The sequence below is a fragment of the Pleurodeles waltl genome, chromosome 4_1 (genome assembly GCF_031143425.1).
Source record: "Pleurodeles waltl isolate 20211129_DDA chromosome 4_1, aPleWal1.hap1.20221129, whole genome shotgun sequence".
Lineage (NCBI taxonomy): Eukaryota > Metazoa > Chordata > Amphibia > Caudata > Salamandridae > Pleurodeles > Pleurodeles waltl.
This window is the reverse complement of record NC_090442.1, coordinates 766,304,048-766,327,398: the sequence shown is the minus strand read 5'-3', so window position 1 is coordinate 766,327,398 and position 23,351 is coordinate 766,304,048. Positions and strand designations below refer to the sequence as shown.

The window sequence follows — 23,351 nt, the reverse complement described above, 5'->3', positions numbered from 1 at the left end:
TTATTTATTTTTCCAGCATCCGATCAACTTGTGGGCAGAACAGATCCTCGCCACGAAACAGCATGTTGACCAGATGCTGCTATACCTGTGGTTTAAAGCCAGAAACATGCACCCAGGCGTGTCTGTGAGGAATGACACTGGTATTTACCCCAAGAACAGTAGGGGCTGCTGCATCTAGGGCACATCTAAAGTTTGTGTTGAAGATAATTTTCCCTTCAGCTACTTACTCCTGGCCCATCTTTTTGTATCGGTACAGCAGATGTTGCAGTAATTCCTCCACCTTGTACAAATGGGTGCAGTTATACAGGGAGAGGAGAACCACAGAATTGGCAGTATGCCAATGAGTAGCGGTCTTGGCCATTACATGTTTCCCTGCAGTGTCAATTGTGTTACTTCCCCAGTCAGGCAGGGGGCATCACCTGTGGCTTGTGAACTGGCCTCTTTCCTGGCCATGTGCATGACTAGAGAATCATGTGTCACTTGTCACCTGCTGTAAGGAGGGTTAGAAGGAGAAGCTTTATACTTTGTGTTCACTCTAGACATGACGACTCTTGCCTTGACTGGCTCCTTGAAGAAATCAGAGGCTGGTTTGAGTTTCCCCTTAAGCAGTGGTAAATACTGCACGGACCTTTGAGTGGTGGACAGTGTCTCCATGAGGAAGTCATTTTCCTCAGGAGTTTATGCATGTCCACTCTGTGGAAAGTTGCTGCCATTTGCAGCACTTCATGGTATGAAGTAGTGTCATCCGGCGGAGGAGGATTAGCCAGACAGAGGTTCGTGTCAGTGTCGGCTCCACATCATAATCATCCCACAAGTCGTCATGAGCGTGTGGGCAATATGGTATATTATATGGATCTTAGGGAGACCTTGGACTATTCCTCCCAAAACATGACAAAGGGCAACACTTGGGTGGCTCTGGCAAAGGGTGTACTAGTAGTGGGGATGGTGGCCTTGCAGGTGGTGAAGAAGAAAGGTGGAGGGTTGAAGGGCAAGGTGGAGGGGGTGAAAGGCAATGCAGAGGTAAGCATGGTAAAGAAGGTGGCAGAAGGTGCCATTATTGTGGTGCCAAGATTTTTGTGTGCAGGCTCTGAGGGTGGGCTTAGGGCCTTCTCAAAGTCAGTTTCCTCTTTGGAGGAATACAGTCCTTTGCCTAAAGGGCAGACATGACCAGATTTCATCCACTCTCAGGATGAATATGTATTTGCTGTTGTCTTGCATTGAGCTGTTCTTGATTCTAGGAAGCATTATAGGATGTTACCTGGATGATGGTTTTCTCGGAGCCAAGGATGTCCACTGGGCTACCGGTACTAAGCTGGAGATCAGCTTCAAAGGGCCGGGCATGGAGGGGGGCTTCGATGCCGAGAGCTGTGCATGCATTGTCTCCGATTCAGTAGTGATCATGACCTTGCCGCAGTGGCGGATAGGAGGCCTCATGACTGGCCTGTGAGCTCGATGGTCAACCCTCTTGAGGTTGATGCTCGGGTTCTGAGGGGTGTCGAGGGGAGGGAGGCGGGATCTCAGAACTCACTCTACACTTTTTTGGAGGTGAATAGTGTGCAGGTGGAGGCCTATCTGCTTTGACATCGAATCCAAAGTCCTCCTTTATCTCCAACACCTGAGCCTCTGTGCTGAAAACCTCTGGCTGCTGCTCAACCTCGATCTCTGGTTTCCCAAACAAGGGTCTAGAGTATTCTCCTTTCGGTGGTGGGCCATCAACACTATCAACGACGAAGCAATGAGATGATCCCGACAGTACTGGTGAGTTTTGTTATCCCTGAAGCAGGAGCATAACAGTGGACCCCCTCAGCCCCCTCAGTGCTTACCCATACTGGAGGGGTTCCCTTCAGCCCCTACTGAGGTGAGCGTCAGTCCCCTTTAGGACATCTTGCCAGAGGTCCCACTCATGTTTTGTTACTACACTGCCCTGAAGGGGAGGCACAGAGACGAGGGAGCATCCTGGTGGTCCTGGAACAGACAGGGGTTGCACACCTGATGGAGGCCTGTCCTCGGGTACCTCGCTCGATACTTCGGGCAGTATTGAAATGGAGTCCTTTCCATTATAGGTATATTCTCTGTTGTCGAGGGATTGATGGACCCCCGAAAGGGTCAGGCCCCATATGAGGTGTTGAAGACATTCGTCCGCGAAAACGAAGCAAAGGCAACACGATGCTTGGAACACACACTGAGATTCACTATAAATTCATTCAACAAGTAGGAAGAATCCGAACGGACCCGCTGAGACTGCGACTCAGCGTCGCACTGGAGCTCGAAGGGACTTTTGTGAACCCGGCGGCAGAGAAAACAGTCAATGGACACTACATGGCAAGAGTATGCACAACATGTGTATCTACAGCTACACCTACCACAAACACACATACACACATTTTTATATATATATATATCTAACTTGAAAACTCTCCTGCTGTTCTTCCTGCGCTCGCCTAGCGAGGTGGGTGCTCCATTATGGGCACAGGACCCATTCCAATATTCCACCAAACAAAGTTCAAACGCTGGCACTCCAGACAACTGAAATGTTTATTTAGATCAAAAAATCCTTGTCAAGTTTCACATTTTTAAATTTAACATGCAAAAGCGGGGCAATGCGTTTCAACCATCACGGTCTTCTTCATTAGCCCACAGAGAAAAAAATTCAAAATCACCATGGCCCCTCCTTCCTTAGGTATATAACCACTTACAAATCATAGACATAAATGTATTTTTTTTTTCAAACTTTTCTCTTCTTCTCCCTCAAGTAGATCTTACAATTTATACAAAATTTATTTACACATAGCCAATAATATGATACTCTAAACTCTACTTTAGCACCATTTCTATTCAATTATCAAATTGAAAACAAACGTCATGACAATTCTCCTATTACTTGTAGGATAGTCACATTTACAGCAAAAATCATCATAACCAAATTAAATAAAGCCCTGAACGACTATTGACACCCATGAACCTTCATCTCTCAAGTTGACTAACCAATATGTACAAAAGGTTCCTCGTCCTTATTCAAACCCCAAGGATGTCGACTATTAAGCCGAATAATATACTTGGATTCTAGCCTTCTTAATTTCCTCTCTCTCTTCCCCCCCCTTGAAGTACCTAGCACTCTGTCTATTCCAAAAAATGTCATTTTGTTTATCATTCCTGCATGTACCAAATTACAGTGGTGAGCCACTGGGTAAGTTGCATCATTGTTGGTAATTGCTCTCCAGTGTTCCAGGATCCGTTTCTTTATGGGTAAGATCGTACTACCCACATATTGTAGCCCACATGGGCACACTATCACATAAATTGCAAAGTCTGAGTTGCAACTAAGGAATTTTTAAATTCTCTCTTTTTTCCCTGTTGGTACCATATAGTCTTTATGATTCCTTCTCTGTCTACATGCTTTACATTTTGCACATTTATAAAAACCTTGTTGTTTGTCTAAGAAGGCCTCCCTCCTTTTAAATGAAGAACTATGTACCAGCATATCTCGTGAGGAACTGCTTTTTCTATAGGTTATCCTTGGATAAGGACTGACTAACTGACCAATCACCTTTTCTGCCTTAATCAAATGCCAGTATTTAATCAGGATTTTTCTCACTTGAGACGAGTACACATTTAAGGTAGTTACACATCTCAAAGTATTCATATCAGTCACCTTATTTTTTGGAACCAATAAATCAACTCTCTGAACTTCCTCTACCTTTCGACATGCATTCTTGATAGCTTTGTTCGGATACCCCCTGGATTTAAACCTGTGGATCCTTGTTTCTTGTTCCCTTTCGAAACTCTGAGGTGTACTACAGTTCCTTTTTGCTCTAAGTAGTTCCCCATAGGGTATGCTCCATTCCAGACTAGGTGGATGGTGACTGTGAGCATGTAAGATGCTGTTTCCTGCCGTGCCTTTTCTGAACAGTCTAGTATGTAGAGTACCTGCTTCAACCCTGACCTCAACATCTAAGAATTCCATGACCTGTTTGTGTATTTTATAAGTAAATTTTAAATTCAAATCATTCCTTGGTAGCCAATTCAAAAAGTCACATAACATTGATTCAGGACCGTCCCAGATTACAAATATATCGTCAATATATCTTGTCCAGAAAATAATATGGTTAGACCATTTTCCATTCTTATCCACCATCACATGCTGCGTTTCCCACCACCCCATAAAAAGACAGGCATAACTTGGGGCAAAGCAACTTCCCATCGCAGTCCCGTTTTTTTTGTCTGTACCATTGATCTTCATACAGAAAAAAAAAAAATTCCAGGCAAAATCTTAACATTCTCAAAAGCAATTCAGAATGGTCAAAAAGTCTAATTGGTTTATCCCAGAAAAAGTGATTACATGCCCGAATGCCAAAATCATGTGGTATACAGGTATACAATGATACAACATCTATAGTTACCATAATATAATGAGGCTGCCAAGGAATATGTTGTATTTTGTTATAAAATCTGTGGTGTCTCTGCAATATGAGGCCAGACTAAATACATAAGGGCATAAGAAATGATCTAGATAAATTGAGGCATTCTCCAAGAGACTACCTTTCACTGATACTATAGGGCATCCTGTGGGGTTATGGGTGTCCTTATGTATTTTAGGTAACATGTAGAAACAAGGTGCCAAAGGTTTCCTAACTAGCAAAATCTTAAACTCATCATCTGAGATCAAACCACTATCTAATCTCTCAGAAAGCAGATCATGAAACATAGTTATTGATGCTCGGTATGCCGTCAACGTCGATGCTTCATAACAGTTAGTATACACCAATTGTCTCCTTGCTTCCTTTTGATATTTTTGTAAATCCCATAATACCACATTGCCCCCCTTATCAGCTGGTTTAATCACAAAGTTGCTTTATTCAACTAAACTATAGTTTCTCGTTGACCTGGTGTGAGATTCTGTGCAAACACATCGCCAGTCTTACTCCATAGTCTGACTAAATCAAAAATCACGGCTTCATGAAAGGCATCAATATTATCATGTGGCATGGTGGGATTGCATCTCGATTTTACTTTGAATTTGCTACTACTCATATTTCCTGTTTCCAAACCCAATTCTTGCAATAACTCTGTTTCCGTATCCCATGTTCTTTCCCCTACTTCTAATTCTCTCAAAGTAGCTAGACCCTCAATATCACTAATAGTCAGTTCTGGAGGTTTGTCTGTATCATCCGCATTCACATTTACATTCTGCATTGAAAATTGATCTTTCTGTTGTGCAAAGATTTTCATTAACTTTAATTTTCTAACAAAGTGAAAAATATCAATACGTGTCTTAGTATAATTAAAGTTAGCTGTCGGGCAGAACGATAGGCCTAATTCAAGAACTGTTTGTTCATCCTGTGATAAGGAATGAGATGAGATATTGACTATTGTGAGTTTATTTTCATCATTTATCTCTGTCTCCAGTTCTGACGTATGTTTCTGCCATTCAGTTTTTCACTATCTTGCTGCCGTTCCGCCTCTCTGGATCTTTTTACTTCTCCGCCTTCTCCCCTGCCTCTTGGGGGCTTTCTTTGTGGTCTCTGATTCATTTGTAAAAAACAATACTCTTCCAAGGTTATGAATGGTTGCCCTGCCACCATATTCGGACCCGGTAGCTCCTCAATATCAGATACATTCTCCACACTAGATTCCGACGAGGACATCTCCTGTCGTCTTAAGGCCTCACCTTGTTGAAAATCCTTTCTTGCTTGATCATACCTCCTGCCAAACGTAAGGATACGACCCACTGCATAGTCATTTTTATCACATATAAATTTCCTCCTCTTCCTCAATTTGATTTCTTCTTCATATTTCTTGAGTCTTTCCTCCATTTCTTTCTAAAGTTTCTTAATTCTCTAATGCTGCCCTTAAATTACCAATTTCCACACTGGTTTGTGTCAATTCTATGGCTGCATAATTTGATAAGAGCTCCAGCATACTTTTACACGTAGCCGACATTAATTGGGACCATTCTTCTAACAATTTGGGATGTGGGTTAATATGTGTGGGAGTAATCAGGATTCTAAGACCACATGGGACCCGACCTACCTCAATATAGTTATTTAAAGAAATTACTTCCCAACTTCTATTTATTTCTTTTTTGCATAATCTCTCCAAATGCCATAATTGTTGCTTCATGGGCACAGTCCCATGTGATTCTCCATCTTTACCCCCATGTGTTAAGTGTGAGGAACTGGTGGCATTCTCATCAAATAAACGGCGTGCCTCCTCCATTCTCAGACGTATTGTCTCATTCATTCTGGACACAATAATATGACGGTTTTTCCACCACCGAAAAACTACAAAATATCATGTATTAATCACGGACGGTCTAACAGCTAGTCTTGAAAATATCTCATCAGGATGCCTCCATAGTCTATTTATTAAGGACTCGTGTATATCCTGTATTCTGTTACATGCAGTGTCAGAACCTTAGTTTGACTGCTGAAATAGGTTTCACTCACTTCACGAACCGGGCACTTTCAAAAGGAACACCGCATCGAAGGAGCTCGTATTCGTTGCTGAAATCAACAACTAATACCTGTCCTTTATCCTTTCACTCAATAAATAAGAAGAGTTAATGTCTCTTTATTCTCAGAGAACGAAGAAAAAAGATTTTGCCATTTGCCATTCAACTTCTGACATTAGTATTACTTTGTGCACAGAGCCAAAGGGAAAGATATAATTTGAAAGTAAACCAGTCTCTGCGCTTACAGAGTTCACGGAGTTCACAATATTGTAATCGTGCCGGCAGCTTATATCTAATTTCACTGGTCAGGCATGTAGAGACGAACTGCAGCACACATACGGCTTCTGTTTATTACTGAAATCCTCAATCAATATATGTGCCGTATTGTTTACACTGCAAGTTTAAAATTAAAGTCTCTTTGCTCACAAACGGCAAGGAGAAAAGATTTTGTCATTTACCTTACAGCCAGTCTATATTAAAGCCGTGCCAGCCGCTCTCTCCACACTGAAGCCGGGCGTTTCCAAAGAGGAACGAAGCACTGATGTAACACTCAGAAAGCTCAACTCGCATTTCCGCATAAATCAAAATATCCGACCTTCACCGGCCTCAGCAAAGAACACGCTTGAATCCAGCCTGTGTTCTCACAGCACCAATCGCTCTCCCCGCACAGAAGCCGGGCGGTTTCCGGGGAGGAACGAAAAACAATCTCCACACGCGAAAAGCTCAGCTCTCATTTCCGCTTGAAACAAAATATCCAATCTTCAACGGCATCCTTGAAGAAAACACTGTCAGGGCAAAAAGTGTTTACTTTGTAATGTTTTGACAGTTTCAGAAAGTAGAACGTTCCTGACAAAAGGTCGATAAACACAAGAACAGTTGCAAGCCATCCTCCAGTTACGGGACGGACCCTCTACTCGCTTGCAAAAAAATCAAACCCCAATTAGCTTCATTTGCAATTATAATTGTGAATGGCGAGCCCCAGGGAATCCTTAAACAACTTGAAAACACTCCTGCTGTTCTTCCTGCGCTCGCCTAGCGAGGTTGGTGCTCCATTATGGGCGCAGGACCCATTCCAATATTCCACCAAACAAAGTTAAAAAGCTGGCACTCCGGACAGCTGAAATGTTTATTTAGACCAAAAAATCCTTGTCAAGTTTCACATTTTTTAATTTAACATGCAAAAGCAGGGAAACGCGCTTCAACCATCACGGTTTTCTTCATTAGCCCACAAAGAAAAAAATTCAAAATCACCATGGCCCCTCCTAAATTTTGAAACAAAAAAAACAAAAAACTTTGAAGCACCGGGGAGGTGGCGGTCCGCGGGATGCCCCCCCCACTCATAATTTCAATGGCCCCAGGGAGGTGGTGGTCCCCAGGGCTGCGGGTGGGTTAGGGGCCCCCCGCATTCAAAATGTCAATGCCCCCGGGTCCTTGCCCTTGCATTTAAACAAGTTATTTTTTGTAATTTTTGGTGAATCTGTGGATCCACTGCGTCTCCCACCCCAGCACCAGAGCTAAGGGGTCAGGGTATCCCTAGCCTGGCCCCTTTTTCTTATTTTTAATCTGTTTTACAGGGACTCAACTGAAGCCAAGTCCCAACATGGCTGCCACCTGGTTCTTGTTGAAGTGTTGCCAGCCAATCAGATCTCTTCACAAGATCAGGAGGGTTTGCAGAACCATTGCATCCCTATACATACAAATGTGTCTTTTCTTTAACTTCTCAAAAACTACTAAACAGATTTACACCAAATAATAAAAAGGTGCTTTCTGGACCAAGAGCTACCTTTCTGCCAAATTTCGGTGTAATGTCGTCCAGTGGTTCGGGCGCTATTCCTGTTCAAAAACCCTATGGAAAAATGCATGACGAAAAAGTGTTTTGGGACCCCCCTTTTTCTCAGCCCCTGCTTGATGGGTCACCCCAAAACTTTCCAGACAGATGCTGAATTAAGCGTGATATTTTATTGGAAAATTTTGTGAAGATTCATCAAACGGCGCCAACGTTATTGGAAAATAAAAAATGCTTTTTCTATAGAAACTAGGTGCTAACTATAACTACCTAGTGGCGACCGCCAGTAGGTATATATATATATATATATATATATATATATATATATATATATATATATACATATGGAAAATGTCACTTACCCAGTGTACATCTGTTTGTGGCATGTAGTGCTGCAGATTCACATGCTATGCATATCCCATCCGACATCTAGTGTTCGGCTCAGAGTTGTTTTTCTTCGAAGAAGTCTTTTCGGAGTCATGGGATCGAGTGACTCCTCCTCTCGGTTCCATTGCGCATGTGCATCAACTCCATTGTTAGATTATTTTCCCGCAGAGGGTGAAGAAAGGAGTGATAGAGTATAGAAAATAAAAGAGATGTCCATGCAAATGTAAATGTATACATATGTACAAATGTTAGTAACTTAAACAACTACAGGCTTACGGGGAGGAGGGAGGGTGCATGTGAATCTGCAGCACTACATGCCACAAACAGATATACACTGGGTAAGTGACATTTTCCATTCAATGGCATGCGTAGCTGCAGATACACATGCTATGCATAGACTACAAAGCAGTTAGTCCTCCCAAAAAGCGGTGGTTAGCCTCTAGGAGCTGAAGTTGTTTGGAATAATGTCTTTAAGACAGCTTGGCCTACAGTGGCTTGTTGCTGTGAGAAAACATCAACACAGTAGTGTTTTGTAAATGTATGAGGAGTTGACCATGTAGCTGCTTTACATATGTCAACCATTGGTATGTTTCCTAAAAAAGCCATTGTTGCACCCTTCTTTCTTGTAAAATGTGCTTTAGAAGTAATCAAAAGTTGTCTTTTTGCTTTGATATAACATGTTTGTATACATCTAACAATCCATCATGCTATACCTTGTTTTGATGTAGGATTGCCTGTAAGTGGTTATTGGAAAGCAACAAAAAGTTGTTTGTTTTCCTAAAATCTTTAGTTCTGTCTATGTAGTACAAAATTGATTGATGTGAAAAGGAGATACTGCTTTTGGTAGAAATTTTGGATTAGCTCTTAGTACAACCTTAGGTTTGTGCAATTGGAAAAAAGGTTCTTCAAGAGTGAATGCTTGCATTTCACTAACTCTTCTTAAAGAAGTAATAGCCACAAGGAAGGCAGCTTTCCATGTTAAAAATTGAATTTGGCAAGAGTGCATGAGTTTGGTAAGTACAATATTTAAATTCCATGATCGAAAAGGTGGTCGTCTGGGTGGAATGATGCGTTTTAATCCTTCCATGAAGGCTTTGATAACAGGAACTCTGAATAGAGAAGTATGTTGAATAGTTTGTAAGTAGTTTGTAAGTATGCAGATATTGCAGTAAGGTGTATTTTATGGATGAAAAAGCCAAATTTGATTTCTGTAAATGAAGTAAATAGCATACAATATCTTGTATAGATGCTGTAAGTGGATCTATGGTCTTAGATTGACAATAGTAGACAAATCTTTTCCACTTGTTTGCGTAGCACTGTCTAGTAATAGGTTTTCGTGCTTGTTTAATTACTTCTTACATTCAGATGGAAGATTTAAATAACCAAATTTTATGACTTCAGGAGCCAAATCGCTAGATTGAGAGATTGAGAGCATTGGGGTTTGGATGCCTGATTTGGACTTTGGTTTGTGTTAACAAATCTGGTCTGTTTGGGAGTTTGGAGTGAGGTACTACAGATAGGTCTAATAGTGTTGTGTACCAAGGGTGGGGTGCCCATGTTGGTGCTATGAGTATCATGTTGAGTGACGTTTCATGCAATTTGTTGACTTACAAATGGAAGGAGTGGGAGAGGGGGAAAAGCGTGAACAAATATCCCTGACCAATTGATCAATAGAGCGTTGCCCTTGGATAGGGTATCTGGGTGTCTGGATGCAAAGTTTTGGCATTTTGGGGGTCATTCCTACATTGGCGGGCGACGAACCGCCACTTGGCCGCTCCGCGGTCAAAAGACCGCGGAGGCCATTCAGACTTTCCTGCTGGGCCGGCGGGCGCCCGCCAAGGGAGCGCCTGCCGGCCCAGCGGGAAAGGCCCTGCAACATTGAAGCCGGCTCCGAATGGAGCCGGCGGTGTTGCAGGGGTGCAACGGGTGCAGTTGCACCCGTCGCGATTTTCACTGTCTGCTATGCAGACAGTGAAAATCATGCTGGGGCCCTGTTAGGGGGCCCCTGCACTGCCCATGCCAGTGGCATGGACAGTGCAGGGGCCCCTAGGGGCCCCACGACACCCGTTCCCGCCATCCTGTTTCTGGCGGTGAAAACCGCCAGAAACAGGCTGGCGGGCAGGGGGTCAGAATCCCCATGGCGGCGCTGCTTGCAGCGCCGCCATGGAGGATTCTCCCAGCCGGGGGTAATCCGGCGGGAAACCGCCGGACCCGGCTGGGCGACCGCGGCTTTACAGCCGCGGTCGGAATGCCATATGAAGCACCGCCAGCCTGTTGGTGGTGCTTCCGGCGACCTCCACCCTGGCGGTCATAGACCGCCAGGGTTGGAATGAGGGCCTTTGTGTTTTCGCTTGTTGCAATTAGATCTATGTCTGGTGTTTCCCACCTTTGAAAGTACTTTTGAAGTACTTGAGAGTAAATCTCCCATTCGTGTGTCTGTTGGTGATTTCTGCTGAGGAGATCTGCCAACTCACTGTCTATTCCTGGAATGTATTGTGCTAGTAGATGAATTTGATTGTGAATTGCCCATTTCCAAATTGTTTGGGCTAGAAGGGACAGCTGAGATGAATGAGTCCCTCCCTGTTTGTTGAGAGTTGAAATCCTTTTAAGGCAAGGAGCACAGCTAATAATACTAAGTGGTTTATGTGTAACTGTTTCTGTTTGACCTCCCATTGCCCTTGAATGGTCTGATTGTTTAGGTGAGCTCCCCAACCAATCATTGATGCTTCTGTTGTAATTATGGTCTGAGGCACAGGGTCTTGAAACGACCGCCCCTTCATTAAATTGCTGCGATTCCACCATTGAAGGGACATATGTGTTTCTTGAAGTTGACTGTGTGCCTGTGACCATTGTTGTGCAAGGCACTGTTGTAAGTGCCTCATGTTTAATCTTGCATGTGGGACTATTGCTATACAAGATGCCATAATTCCTAAAATCTTCATGATAAGTCTTACAGTGTATTGTTGATTTGGCTGTATGAGTGGTATTAAATCTTTGGAAAGCTTGTATCCTTTGCATATTTCGATACGCTAGAGCTAGTTGAGTATTTGGGATAGCACCTAGATACGATTGTACTTGTGCTGGTTGAAGGTGTGACTTTAGGTAGTTTATAGAAAAACCTAGTGTGTGCAGAGTTTCTATCACATAACGAGTACGTTTTTGGCATTGTGTAAGATTGCTTGATTTTATTAGCCAATCGTCTAGATATGGAAAGACATGGATGTGTTGTCTTCTTAGGTAGGCCGCTACTACTGCTAGACACTTTGTGAACACCCTTGGAGCTGTTGTTATGCCAAATGGCAACACTTTGAACTGGTAGTGTTTTCCTGCTATGACAAACCTGAGGTATTTTCTGTGAGCTGGGTGGATGGGTATGTGAAAATACACATCTTTAAGGTCTAAAGCAGTCATAAAATCTTGTTTTTGCAGTAGTGGAATAACATCTCATAGAGTTACCATGTGAAAATGCACTGACAATATGTATAGATTGAGGGGCCTGGGGTCTAATATGGGCCTTAGGGTGCCATCTTTTTTGGGAATTAGGAAGCATAGTGAGTATACTCCCTTTCCTTGTTGGGACTGTGGAACTAATTCTATTGCTTGTTTGAACAGTAGAGATTGTACCTCTTGTTGTAACAGAACTGTATGTTCGGGGGACAACTTAAAACCTCCTCGAAACTGTGGCCTGCGAAATGAACCTCTATATGGGGTGGTGTACAAAGCACCCATTGCTTTGGCAGTATCTGAGTTCTTTCTCAGTTTTTCAATAGTCGTGTCCACTTCTAGGCCAAAGAGGTGCTTTTTATCAGAAGGCATGTTAAGGACAGCCTGTTGAATTTCTGGTTTAAAACCAGAGGAGCACAGCCATGCATATCTTCTGATTGTGATGGCAGTGTTTACACTCCTTGCAGCTGTATCAGCAGCATCAAGGGCAGATCTTATTTGATTATTACTAATGGCTTGTCCCTCTTCTACTACTTGCTGTGCCCTCTTCTGGTGCTCTTTTGGGAGATGCTGTATAATATCCTGCATTTCATCACAATAGGCCCTATCATAGCAAGCTAGACGTGCCTGGGAATTCGCAATTCTCCACTGATTTGCTGCCTGTGTAGCAACTCTTTTTTCTGCTGCATCACATTTTCTGCTCTCTTTATCAAAAGGAGGTGCATCTCCTGAAGACTGGCTATTTGCCCTTTTTCTTGCTGCACTGACCACCACTGAATCTGGAGGGACTTGGTGAATGATGTAATCTGGGACAGCGGGAGCAGGCTTATACTTTTTATCAATTCTAGGTGTTATAATCCTAGCTTTTACAGGCTCGCAAAAAATTTGGTCTGCATGTTTTACCATTCCTGGTAACATTGGGAGACATTGGTACTTGGAATGTGTAGAAGATAGTGTATTAAATAAAAATCTTCTTCCAATGGTTCTAAATGCATGGCTACCCTATTATAAGCTGCTGCCCTGGATTTGACCTGGTTGTATGCAGTGGTATCTTCTGGTGGAGATGGTTTTGATGGGTAAGTATCTGGGTCATTATCTGGGATGGGATCGGGGTCATAAAGATCCCATGGGCCTGCTGTATCTCCCTGTGAATATAGTGAATGTGTTGGAGAAGGCATTCGTGGTGGGCTTGTGTGAGGTGAGACAGATAATTGTGGAGAATGGGGAGGAGAAGTGTGAAGAGGAATTGGCTTCTCCTTTTGTTTTTGCACCTTTGCTGGTGGCTGTACTGAGTCCAGTTCCTCTTGGAAAGCCAGCTTTTTGTTTTTAAAGGAGTTGCAGTGACAATTCTTCCTGTCTCTTTATGGATGTGTGCTCTGGATTGTCTCTCATCCATAATTTGTAAAATGGGCTCAATGTCAGTCACTTCCTCAGAGGTTTTATGGCTTTCTTTCAATTTTCTTAAAAGTCCTTGTTTCTCTGTATATGAGGGTTTTTTCAGTTCCGTAGTTTGTTGTTTTTTCAGTCCCGAAAAGGTAGTGGAAAGTCTCGGCTCCGAAGCCGACTGCCTAATTTTTGACACCGAAGAATTGGCTTTTTTACTGGAGTCCGAAACTGAGCCTTTGACAGATTTATTCAACTCCAAAGTAGACGGAGGAGTGGCCTTTTTCAGCGCCAACCCCGAAGGACGGTCACTGACAGTCTTTTTTCAGGCAGAACCATGGCCTTCCGGCAGTGATGTACCCAAGGCCTTTAAATGTCTTTTGTGCAGGGGTGTAGGGACAGACGTACTCACATACCGTCCAGCTGTGATGGGTCTGTCGTCCTCCGATTCCTGTTCGGAGTCTGTGTCTCGAATGGACACTGCTGCCTGCGCCTGCTCTTCTTCAGCGACGTCTAGATGTTCACTGCTTTTCAACGCTATTTTGAGTCTTCTAGCTCTGCAATCTCTGAGAGTCTTCTTTGAACGAAAAGATCGACAAGCCTCACAATTGTCCTCCTGATGGTCTGGAGAAAGGCACAAATTACAAACCAAGCGCTGGTCTTTATAGAAGTACTTCGCGTGGCCCCGAGGGCAGAATCAGAATGGAGTCCGATCCATCAGGCTTCCACGCGGTAGGCCCGAATAGGCCCAAGTTGGGCGCACGTGCCCCGAAACAATACCGACGAATAAGAAGGTTTTCTAAGGTTTTCTGAATCTAAATCTCGGAGCGAGAGGAAACACGTCCGAAACTGACGGCGGAAAGAAAACAATCTAATAATGGAGTCGATGCCCATGCGCAATGGAACCAAGAGGAGGAGCCACTCGATCCCGTGACTCCAAAAATATTTCTTTGAAGAAAAGCAACTTGTAACACTCCGAGCCCAACCCTAGATGTCGGAAGGGATATGCATAGCGTGTGTATCTGCAGCTACACATGCCATTGAACATATATATATATATATATATATATATATATATATATATATATATATATATATATATATATAACCTACTGGCGGTCGCAAACGTGGACCTCCCTCTATAGCCCTCTTGAGCCCCGATGACCACCACTTTCCCAGGGCCATATATACTGTCAAGAGGACAGAAAAACAGATGAAAAGATTGCCCCCAAATGCAGAAAGCAGCATTGTTTGCTGCGCCCTGTGTGCAGGAGCAATGCCGGCTTACGCTAGAGGAAGGAAGCTGACAGGGAATGCGGGGGCATTGAGGCTCCTCCCGCAGTCCCAAGGAGTATGAGATATCGTTGTTCCCACTTTTAGTCACTGCCAGCATGTAAAATGACTTAGAAGACCCGCCAGTTCGGCCCTGCACACATAAGTTAGTGGTATGCAATGTCTTCCCACCTTCTCCTAGGATAATGGCCAGCTTACTAAAAAGCCCCTGGAGCCCATTTCCAGGCCGATTTTGGACATGTATTCTTGATGCAAGGAATATGAGCACATCTCCACCAAACACAGAAGCATTTACTACATATAATTAAAAGAAAGTACCCTTGTTTGGTGGAGATTCAACTCTTTGTAGTTTCATAGCCTTCTCCACACCAGGATTCATGTTATCTCAGACTTCTGTATATAGACACTCGAGGAACTATCACATTGCCAAAATTACATACACACAAGGTCACTGGAAACCTTAGCTCGTAGTCCTTTACGCAGCTGTAGAGAAAGAGATGAACTATACATCTACCCAATAAGGTAGCACTTACTAATTATGCAGTAGAAAGTACTCCTGTTGGTTAGACATTTTGCGCACAACTGTGGACTCTCCTTGGATAAATAAGCAGGTCAGGATGCATTCTGGCAAAAAGTGCTCATTTCACAGAAATTAAACAGGAAGCAATTACAAATATAGCTCTGCTTCCATTAAGTACAAACACCTAAGTTCTTGTTCTTGTCCAAGGGCAACCCCTCCCCGCCCTGCCGCTTGCCATGCGCAGCGCTGGGGTTGAATGCCTACAGGGGATTGACCGCAGGGCCTGACCAAAGGCCAGGCCCTGCGGCCAACCCCGCTACATTACAAGAACATAGAAACTCACTGAAAAATACAAAGGTTACAGGAACATTATTATTAGGGATTAGCATTAAACAACCATCAAAATATACTGAAAGAATGAAAGTTACAAAGACGTTATAATTATGTTCTGATTTTACACTCACAAAAGCATAGAAATTCAGCTGTTAGAGTTATTTCAAGTACCTATAACTCGAGCCCTAAGGTAACTATAACTCGCGCCCCTTCCATGCACAGCTAGTTACCCCACATATTTCATAATTCATGACATCTTCTATGGTATCATTGATAATGTCACTGAAACATTTGCAATAAACTTATTGATGAGAAAACTGTGGATGGCGCACGAGTGATTGTTACTTTAAATAACTCTAAAATTAACAGCTGAATTTCTATGGTCTTGTGTGTGTAAAATCAGAACCTAATTAGATAACATCCCTGTAACCTATGTTTTTTTCAGTGAAAAAAAAAAATATATATATATATAAATATAACAACTAAAACACGCAGTATATGTGCCACAATGGTCTACAAAGACTGAGTAAAAACAACTTCATTACTCGAATAGGCAGAAAAAATATGCCCAGATTGACAAACACTTTTCTTCGAGTTTACCTTACATTTTTTAATGCAGTCCCAATGCATAGTTATCATGATTTGCTTTGGAATGAACCCCAAAGTAACGCAACGTAGCGCTATGTGCTTGCGTCAAGGAGGCATTCCATGGGTGGTGCATCTACTCATGGTTTTGACGCAAATCCATATCTATAAAGAATTGTGGACAAGGATTAGCACCAAAATCCTGCACCTCCCTGAGGCTGGAGTAACAATGAGAAATATTTTTATTTATACTCACTTTTTACTCTTTCCATGTGTGCTGAATACTGCAGCACACATACAAAGAGGAAATTGTCTTTCAGCATAGTTTTTGTGCATGAAGGAGCCCCTTCCTGCACAAAAACTATGCTGACCATCACAAAGACATGCTTGCACTGTGGTGCAAAGGTGTCTGCAATGGAGCATGGCAGCGTACCTTTGTGGATATGATGCTGTTCTACTCTCTCCAGTTCACCCAACGCAACTTCACTTGCTGCTCTGTGTTGCGTGATTTATTGTAAATCTCTTAATTTTTTTGATACCTAGAGATTCTTAGTCTATGCCCGTAATTTATTCCAAAATTGGTAATCACATTATTCTGAAACATTCCTCAACATTCACCTCAGTGATGTAGACATTTACGGCCTGATTTAGATCTTGGAGGAGAGGTTACTCACTCACGACGGTGAGGGATATCCTGCCCAACAAAATCTAAATACTATAGAAAACAATGGTATTTAGATTTCGTTGGACGGGACTTCTGTTACCGTTGCACTGGAGTTTCCCCTCTGCCGAGATCTAAGTAAGGCCCTTAATCTTGAGTAAATTTCAATTTTCACTTCATGGTATGCTCCTGTGTGACTGTAATGTATATAATACAATGAAGAATGTGTCTTACCACAGAGGGAGGGTGACCTCCATTGTAAAATGACCCCGGACTCCCGACACTCAGAAGCATAGGCTTCCAGAGCATCGCATAAACACTCATCTGCGTTGGAGCCGCAGGCACACAGGTCATAGACACACGAGGCAAAGAACATCTCTGGAGGCACCACGGCGTGACAGCGCTCAAACACCTTGGACTTCAGCACTTTGCACTTGGCATTGGCCTCTTTACGGGCCCGATAACCAGCTTCTTTGCACGGCTCCACATCATGGCCATCCGAGCACTGGCTTGTGGTGTAATTATCACTTTGAACCTGAGTAGAAGCAGTAAAATATTTGGTCACTCATAACCTGCAGACCTACAACCCAGATAAACACTAACAATAAGGATCAATGCCCCTCCCCAAATCAAACCTGTCTACCCTGTTGTATTCCTCAAGGTACATTTTTCTGAACAAGGTAAAGGGAGTGCAAACCCATACTTGATGCACCCCCTTGTCATTGTTATATGTTTGAGAGGTCTATAGAGCCCAGTACTGTTAAATTATACTGTTTTTAACCCATTGGAAATTACAGTTTATAATATATGTATCCTGTGAAGAACAATTTCATTAGAATGCCTCCAATAAATTGATTTTAGGAGAAAGGTGTAATAGAGTCAGGCGATGGGTTGGAGAAAGGGTGGAAGTTTACACCACTCCTGGTCATGAAGAGAGAGTCTGGCAAGAAAGGTTCCCTTTCTACACTTAAAGAGTCCTGTCCATCTTCAGATCCATTTCTGTCATTTATTTACATACTTTCTGGTCATGGGTGAGAGCCCAACTCTAGATTTCCTGCTAAGGATCATGCTTGGTCATTTGAAACTGACCTGCACCCTGCACACTTCTCTCCTTGCTAGCTATTGCTTAGGAAAACCATGAGCACTAATATGGTAGGCCACGCACATAATTCCTGATGCACTCATCTGTTTCGTCAAATACGATTTGTGTGCTTCTTTATACACACAAATGCTACTTTTAGACTCAACTGGTTAGTATGGTATTCACTGTTTGCAACACTCTACATTCACTTGCATGGTGATATGACAGCACTGCTCCCATTTCCACTCACCTGCCTGACCACATCTGACTGGCTAGTTACATTACATATGTGCATAAATTAATCTGCATTGTGAAATATGACTTGACATCCTATTTAAATTAGCCATGGTTTTATAGTTTGCAATCTGTATTTATAAACCACACATATACTGATTCCACTGGATGAGTTCTTTAACTAAGTTCTGAGATTCCTTGCTATATGATCATTTATTTTGGGTGATCCAAGCTAGTGTATTCTTAAGTTCTTGCCATTGTGTGCAGAGCAATAGCTTAAATTCAAGTGATCACATTAGAAGAATGACTGTCAATCTCAAATTTCCTTGAGGTTCATCTGAGGGCCACATCTCTCCCACACCCTTTACTATCCCCATCTAGTCATATCTTTGCACCTATTTAATGTAAGCCTATTACAACAGTTCTAAAAATATTTTTTAATTAATTAATTAGCGCACAACAGGACAAGAAGTCATTCAGCCATTGCAACCACACTTACCTTCCAGCTGTTTCCAAAGGAAGCCTCAGACAGAACGATCTGCCCAGAGCGTATTCTCATGTCGTCTTGAGGGTAGTTGTTAAAGTTGCCACACAAGCCGCACATGTGTGCTTTGTATGTGCCAGGCACACTCACTTCTAGGTGAGACTTCCCGTTCCAAAGAACCTAACGGATGCAAAAAATAATAAGCTGAGGGGAATGTAAGAACAAATGCGACTTCTGGAAGAACACATCTATCTATATAGATAAATCAGACTGGGTAAAAGTGTGGTCCACAAATTGAATCTCTAAGGGTCAGTGAGACCCAGTGCAGTTTAGTATAGCTTCTAGACATGAAACGGATGGATTGTCATACATTAAGAATTTCAGCCTGTCTACCGCTATATATAGAAGCATATGCTGGGCCTTCTTTTGACCTCCATTTCAAGCTCAGGAGGCTTTTTCCCTTAGATCTCACACATAAAATTCCAATTTGCAAAGCTCAAAGTCACTCCAATGGAAATCTTTTATCCATTATGGACCATGCTTCCACTTACTAGCACCACCTATGCTGCTAAATGTAAGACTGAGGCATTTACACAGATGGTGTGCCGCAGCAGCTTTTTAACCTTTTGGATACTGTCAACCACACTCAATACTACTGGAAGCGGGGGAATCCCCCATAGGCATTTTTTATTTATTATTATTATTATTTATTTTAAAACACTACAGAAATACGGAAGCATGTATACATCAAACAACTAAACAAATCATGAAGTATTTTATTTCATTCACATACAAAACAATATGCAAAAATGTCCATTTTATTTTAATAGGAACACTGGAGGGTTTCAAAATGTAGTTTTATTTCTAAAAGACAAAGCAATATGCTATACTCTAACATATCTCTATTTTTGTTATTCTTCTAATGCATGCTCTCTTTTTGTCAACTGTAGGAAATTTCCAATTTTTCTGTGTTTTTCCCTCAATGTTTGCCCTGTTTTGCTGAATTTAGAACTCTGTGCACTTTACCCCAGATACCGAGGAGTAAAGTGACTAGGCTTTCCCTTTTTAAGTTTTCAAAATTTCCTTAACTTTAATATTTAACTTTCCTATAAGGCTATAGTATAGGGTGCAGGGAGATGCACACATGGCAAGGAAATTTGAATGCCACTTGTGGACTGCAGCACTGATTGTGCCATCCACTACATTGAAAGAGACAACATGTCTTCAGGTCTACCCTGTGTAGCCTGACTGTGGCAGCCTACAACCTGCTGTACATACCTGTCAAAATAAGCCTTTTTTGACAGACTGAAATCCTGCTTTTAAATATTATTAAGACAACTTGTCCACAAGGTAAGGTATCTGATATTTAAAACTGAAATATGTGAAATCAAAATAGGCATGTTCTTCCAGTGACTGGTCTCCAAAAGCTATTTTCACTGACAGGGCTACAGCTGAATCGTAGAAGATTTCAAAGTACAGATTATCAGAGTAGCAGAATCTGTAACATTTGACAGGAAACATCTATAAAAGTCATTCAGAAACCATCTGTGTTATTTAATACAAATCTAAAATGGAAGTTGGATTTTTAATAAATATTTAGGAAAGGTAACTTTGAGAAAGGTACCCTTTCACCTGCCTGATCCTCCAGTGAGCTAATTAGCATTAGCCTTCTGACAGCTAGTCTGGCAGTGCTTGGCCTTAATGGGGTGTGACAACTGCTCTCGGAGCAGGAACAATGACATGGGTTTAGGGGGTTGTTTTTCTTCCCCTTCTAGGAAGACACGTTATGGTGGACCCAGGAACGTCATTCCCTTGTAAAGGAACCTTCAATTTCACAACTGAATATAAGGTGAGATCTTGAGAAGGCAAACCTTTGTACCCCTAGCCAGACAGGCATCAAACCTAGTGGGAGAAGAGCTCCCCCCAGATTGGGTTTAGAGCGACCACAGAAGTGGATACTGATCATTTCCTTGGCCACATCTCTGGGTGTGCACAGAGGCTCTGCACAAGGGAGGAAGCGTTTCCCAATCATTAATTTTAGGAATAAGGTGCACTGTGGGATTGTGTGAGTAAGTCAAACAGGAACATCTGCAAAAGTGTGTAGCACTGTCTCTGGTATCTTTTATTCAATTGGTTAGGGAGAAGACATGACTCACACTCACCCACTATCGAGTGGCAACCAGTAATGTGAAACCCCCAAGGCACATCCTGAGTATACCTACTGGACCTGCAGAAAATCAGAAGAGGAGTGAATTTGGCTTGCTGCAACCTAAGAGGAGACCTGAAGGACTTGACCTGCTCCCTCTTGTAACTAGCACAAAAGTGGACTCCAAATGTCAGTTGGCTGACCTTGTGTATGACTAGAGGGACACAAAAATCTGCAAGAGGCCTTCTTCCTGAAGTGACCAGTTAGCCAGTATTAACTGGACCTGAAGTGGACATCGCTGGTGACCTATCTTGGAGTGAATCCCATGGCCCCTATGGGTCAAAAGTTAAGCAGTCAGTAAAGAAGAATCTATATATCCCCATGTGGTGCATCACAAATCTACTGAATATATACATACATATATTGACTTGGTTTAGCAAAATGTAGCTGTAAACAAACATGTAAATAACTAACTGGCTGCATGAAAATGTGGTTACACCCAAAAAAAAACAGCACCACATAAACCTCTGCCAGTGGATTTTCCTGAGGAAACCCCAACAATGTGGATTTACCTCAATACAACCTCTATGAACTGGTGTAGGGAATTGTGGGATCATTATGAAATAACTGAAGTCTGCAATGTTTTGATCACAGTCTTCTTTAATGAAGGCTTAATTCTGATACCCAATTTAAATGACACCACATTCATTAATAACAATAGTAAGGCACTAATGTGCTGTGTGAATTCTGGCTCTTGAGGAATTGTGCTTGTACGCCTTGAGATGTGAGCTGCCAGCACTCTTCCCCTATATTTCTTGCTCTTGACAGGCCCATCAACTTCCATCATGTTTTGTATTACATAGTCACACTTATCTGCTGAAATCCAGAACTCAATGCCTTGCCCATGAAATCAGTGAAGTCAGATTAGCACTTTATGTAACATACTATGGCTACTTTGCACTTAAAGATGACACTTCAACTACTTTCAAAGAGTTTCATGTCAAGTGCCCTTTATTTCTAATGGATTTTGTGCTGATTGACCTGCATCATTAGGATTGAAGATTCTGTAGTAACACCATGGACCCAGATATTTCTCCCAGTGACTCCATCTGCTAAAAGCAAGTGGTTTCACCAGATGAATTTCTGGGTGCGATATGAACAATAATCGGAGAAATCAGGTCTGGAGCTACTTTTCCCACAGTCCATTGTTATTTCTGAGGGGACAGTCAAGGTCTCACTCATAATCAGCTGGCAAGTCAGACTCATTCTCCACCATCCCACAGAGATACTGGTACCCCTAGTGATGCCAGCTCTGTGGAGAGGAGCAGGGTTACCAGCTGATTTTTCATGGTTCTCACTACATGGCTCCAAGGGGCCCTCTGTGCTCCCTTTGCACCCAAGAGATGATACCCCCTTCCACCCAGGTGTTGACACTTTGGCCCTTTGCGCCAGGTTATAACTTACTGGCCTCTTGCACCTAGAGGCGACCCTTTGCCATACTTGCACCAACAGTTCCCATTTTGAATTCCCATCAGAGAAGGCACTTGATCCTTTTGCACTCAGAGACGGTAGCTTGCCCCTCATGCACACAGGAGTTGGCCCTTTTTCTCTCAGAAATGCCACTTTAGGCCAGTGTTCATATATGATAGACTGTCCCCTTTGCATTCAGGTGTGCTGCTGCAGGTACCTTGAGTCCAATGTTCGTGTTGAGAAGGATGGTGTTGGTCTTTCGCTCAATGTAGATGTAAGGTTCCTTCAGGAAGGGAAGGTCTACGGTCTGATAATCCACCTGGAATGAGAGAAAAGATAGCAAATAGTGTGAGGCAAACAGGTAAAGAGCATTACCATACTTGAGTCAGGGCCAGTGCATATTCAGATACTGGCAGGTAAACAGAGATCCACTGCAGCACCTGTAAGTAGTCTGTGTTAATCAGTTATTAAAGGAGAAAGGAGAGTGTTAATATGTAGAGTACTACTAATTGGACAGCTATACCATTGAACCAATGAGAGTTAAGAACTACTTACAAAAGCAGTCTAAAATCTATTTAGTCAAATAAGACTTTATGGCACATCAGACAGTCTCGTGTAGCATTATTCTTAATAACATGCCACTGTTTTTATCAGTAAGACTGAAGAGGCAGCCAAAATACACTATGCTCACTTCATATACTCACATAGAAAGCACACATCTTTTTGCTGCTATGAGAAAAAGGGGAGTCATACAGCTAAAAATATGCCAATTAACCCACTTATAAATATATTTTAGCACGCTCAAATTACACATCAGAATTGTATGTAAAACATCTAAAAGATCAATGTACACATTGACCTTTCCCCTCTACAGTTTGTACATAAAGGTCTGTATTTTGGGTAAATTAAAATTATCCCATTTTCACTGTGAACAAACTATTCTACACAGCCAATTATCTCCTTGCTGCTAATTTATACTACTAGATATGTTTGGGATGGGAAAACATTTACCTCATGAAGTGAGTAATCCAATTTTTATGGAGTGGGGTGTATACCTGAATTTTCACTACACTGCAATGTAGATATTTTGCTG

The 23,351-nt window shown here is 42.3% G+C and overlaps 1 protein-coding gene across 1 annotated transcript in view; it reads right to left on the bottom strand.

The window, feature by feature from the left end:
* Positions 1-23,351, bottom strand: part of KCP (kielin cysteine rich BMP regulator) — a 521,393-nt gene that overhangs the window by 9,325 nt on the left and 488,717 nt on the right. The window contains exons 56-58 of the mRNA XM_069229392.1: positions 22,476-22,577; positions 18,658-18,822; positions 17,078-17,378 (exon numbers count right to left, since the gene is read on the bottom strand). Of these exons, the coding sequence (XP_069085493.1) occupies positions 17,078-17,378; positions 18,658-18,822; positions 22,476-22,577 (568 nt within the window). The remainder of the gene's footprint in view (positions 1-17,077; positions 17,379-18,657; positions 18,823-22,475; positions 22,578-23,351) is intronic.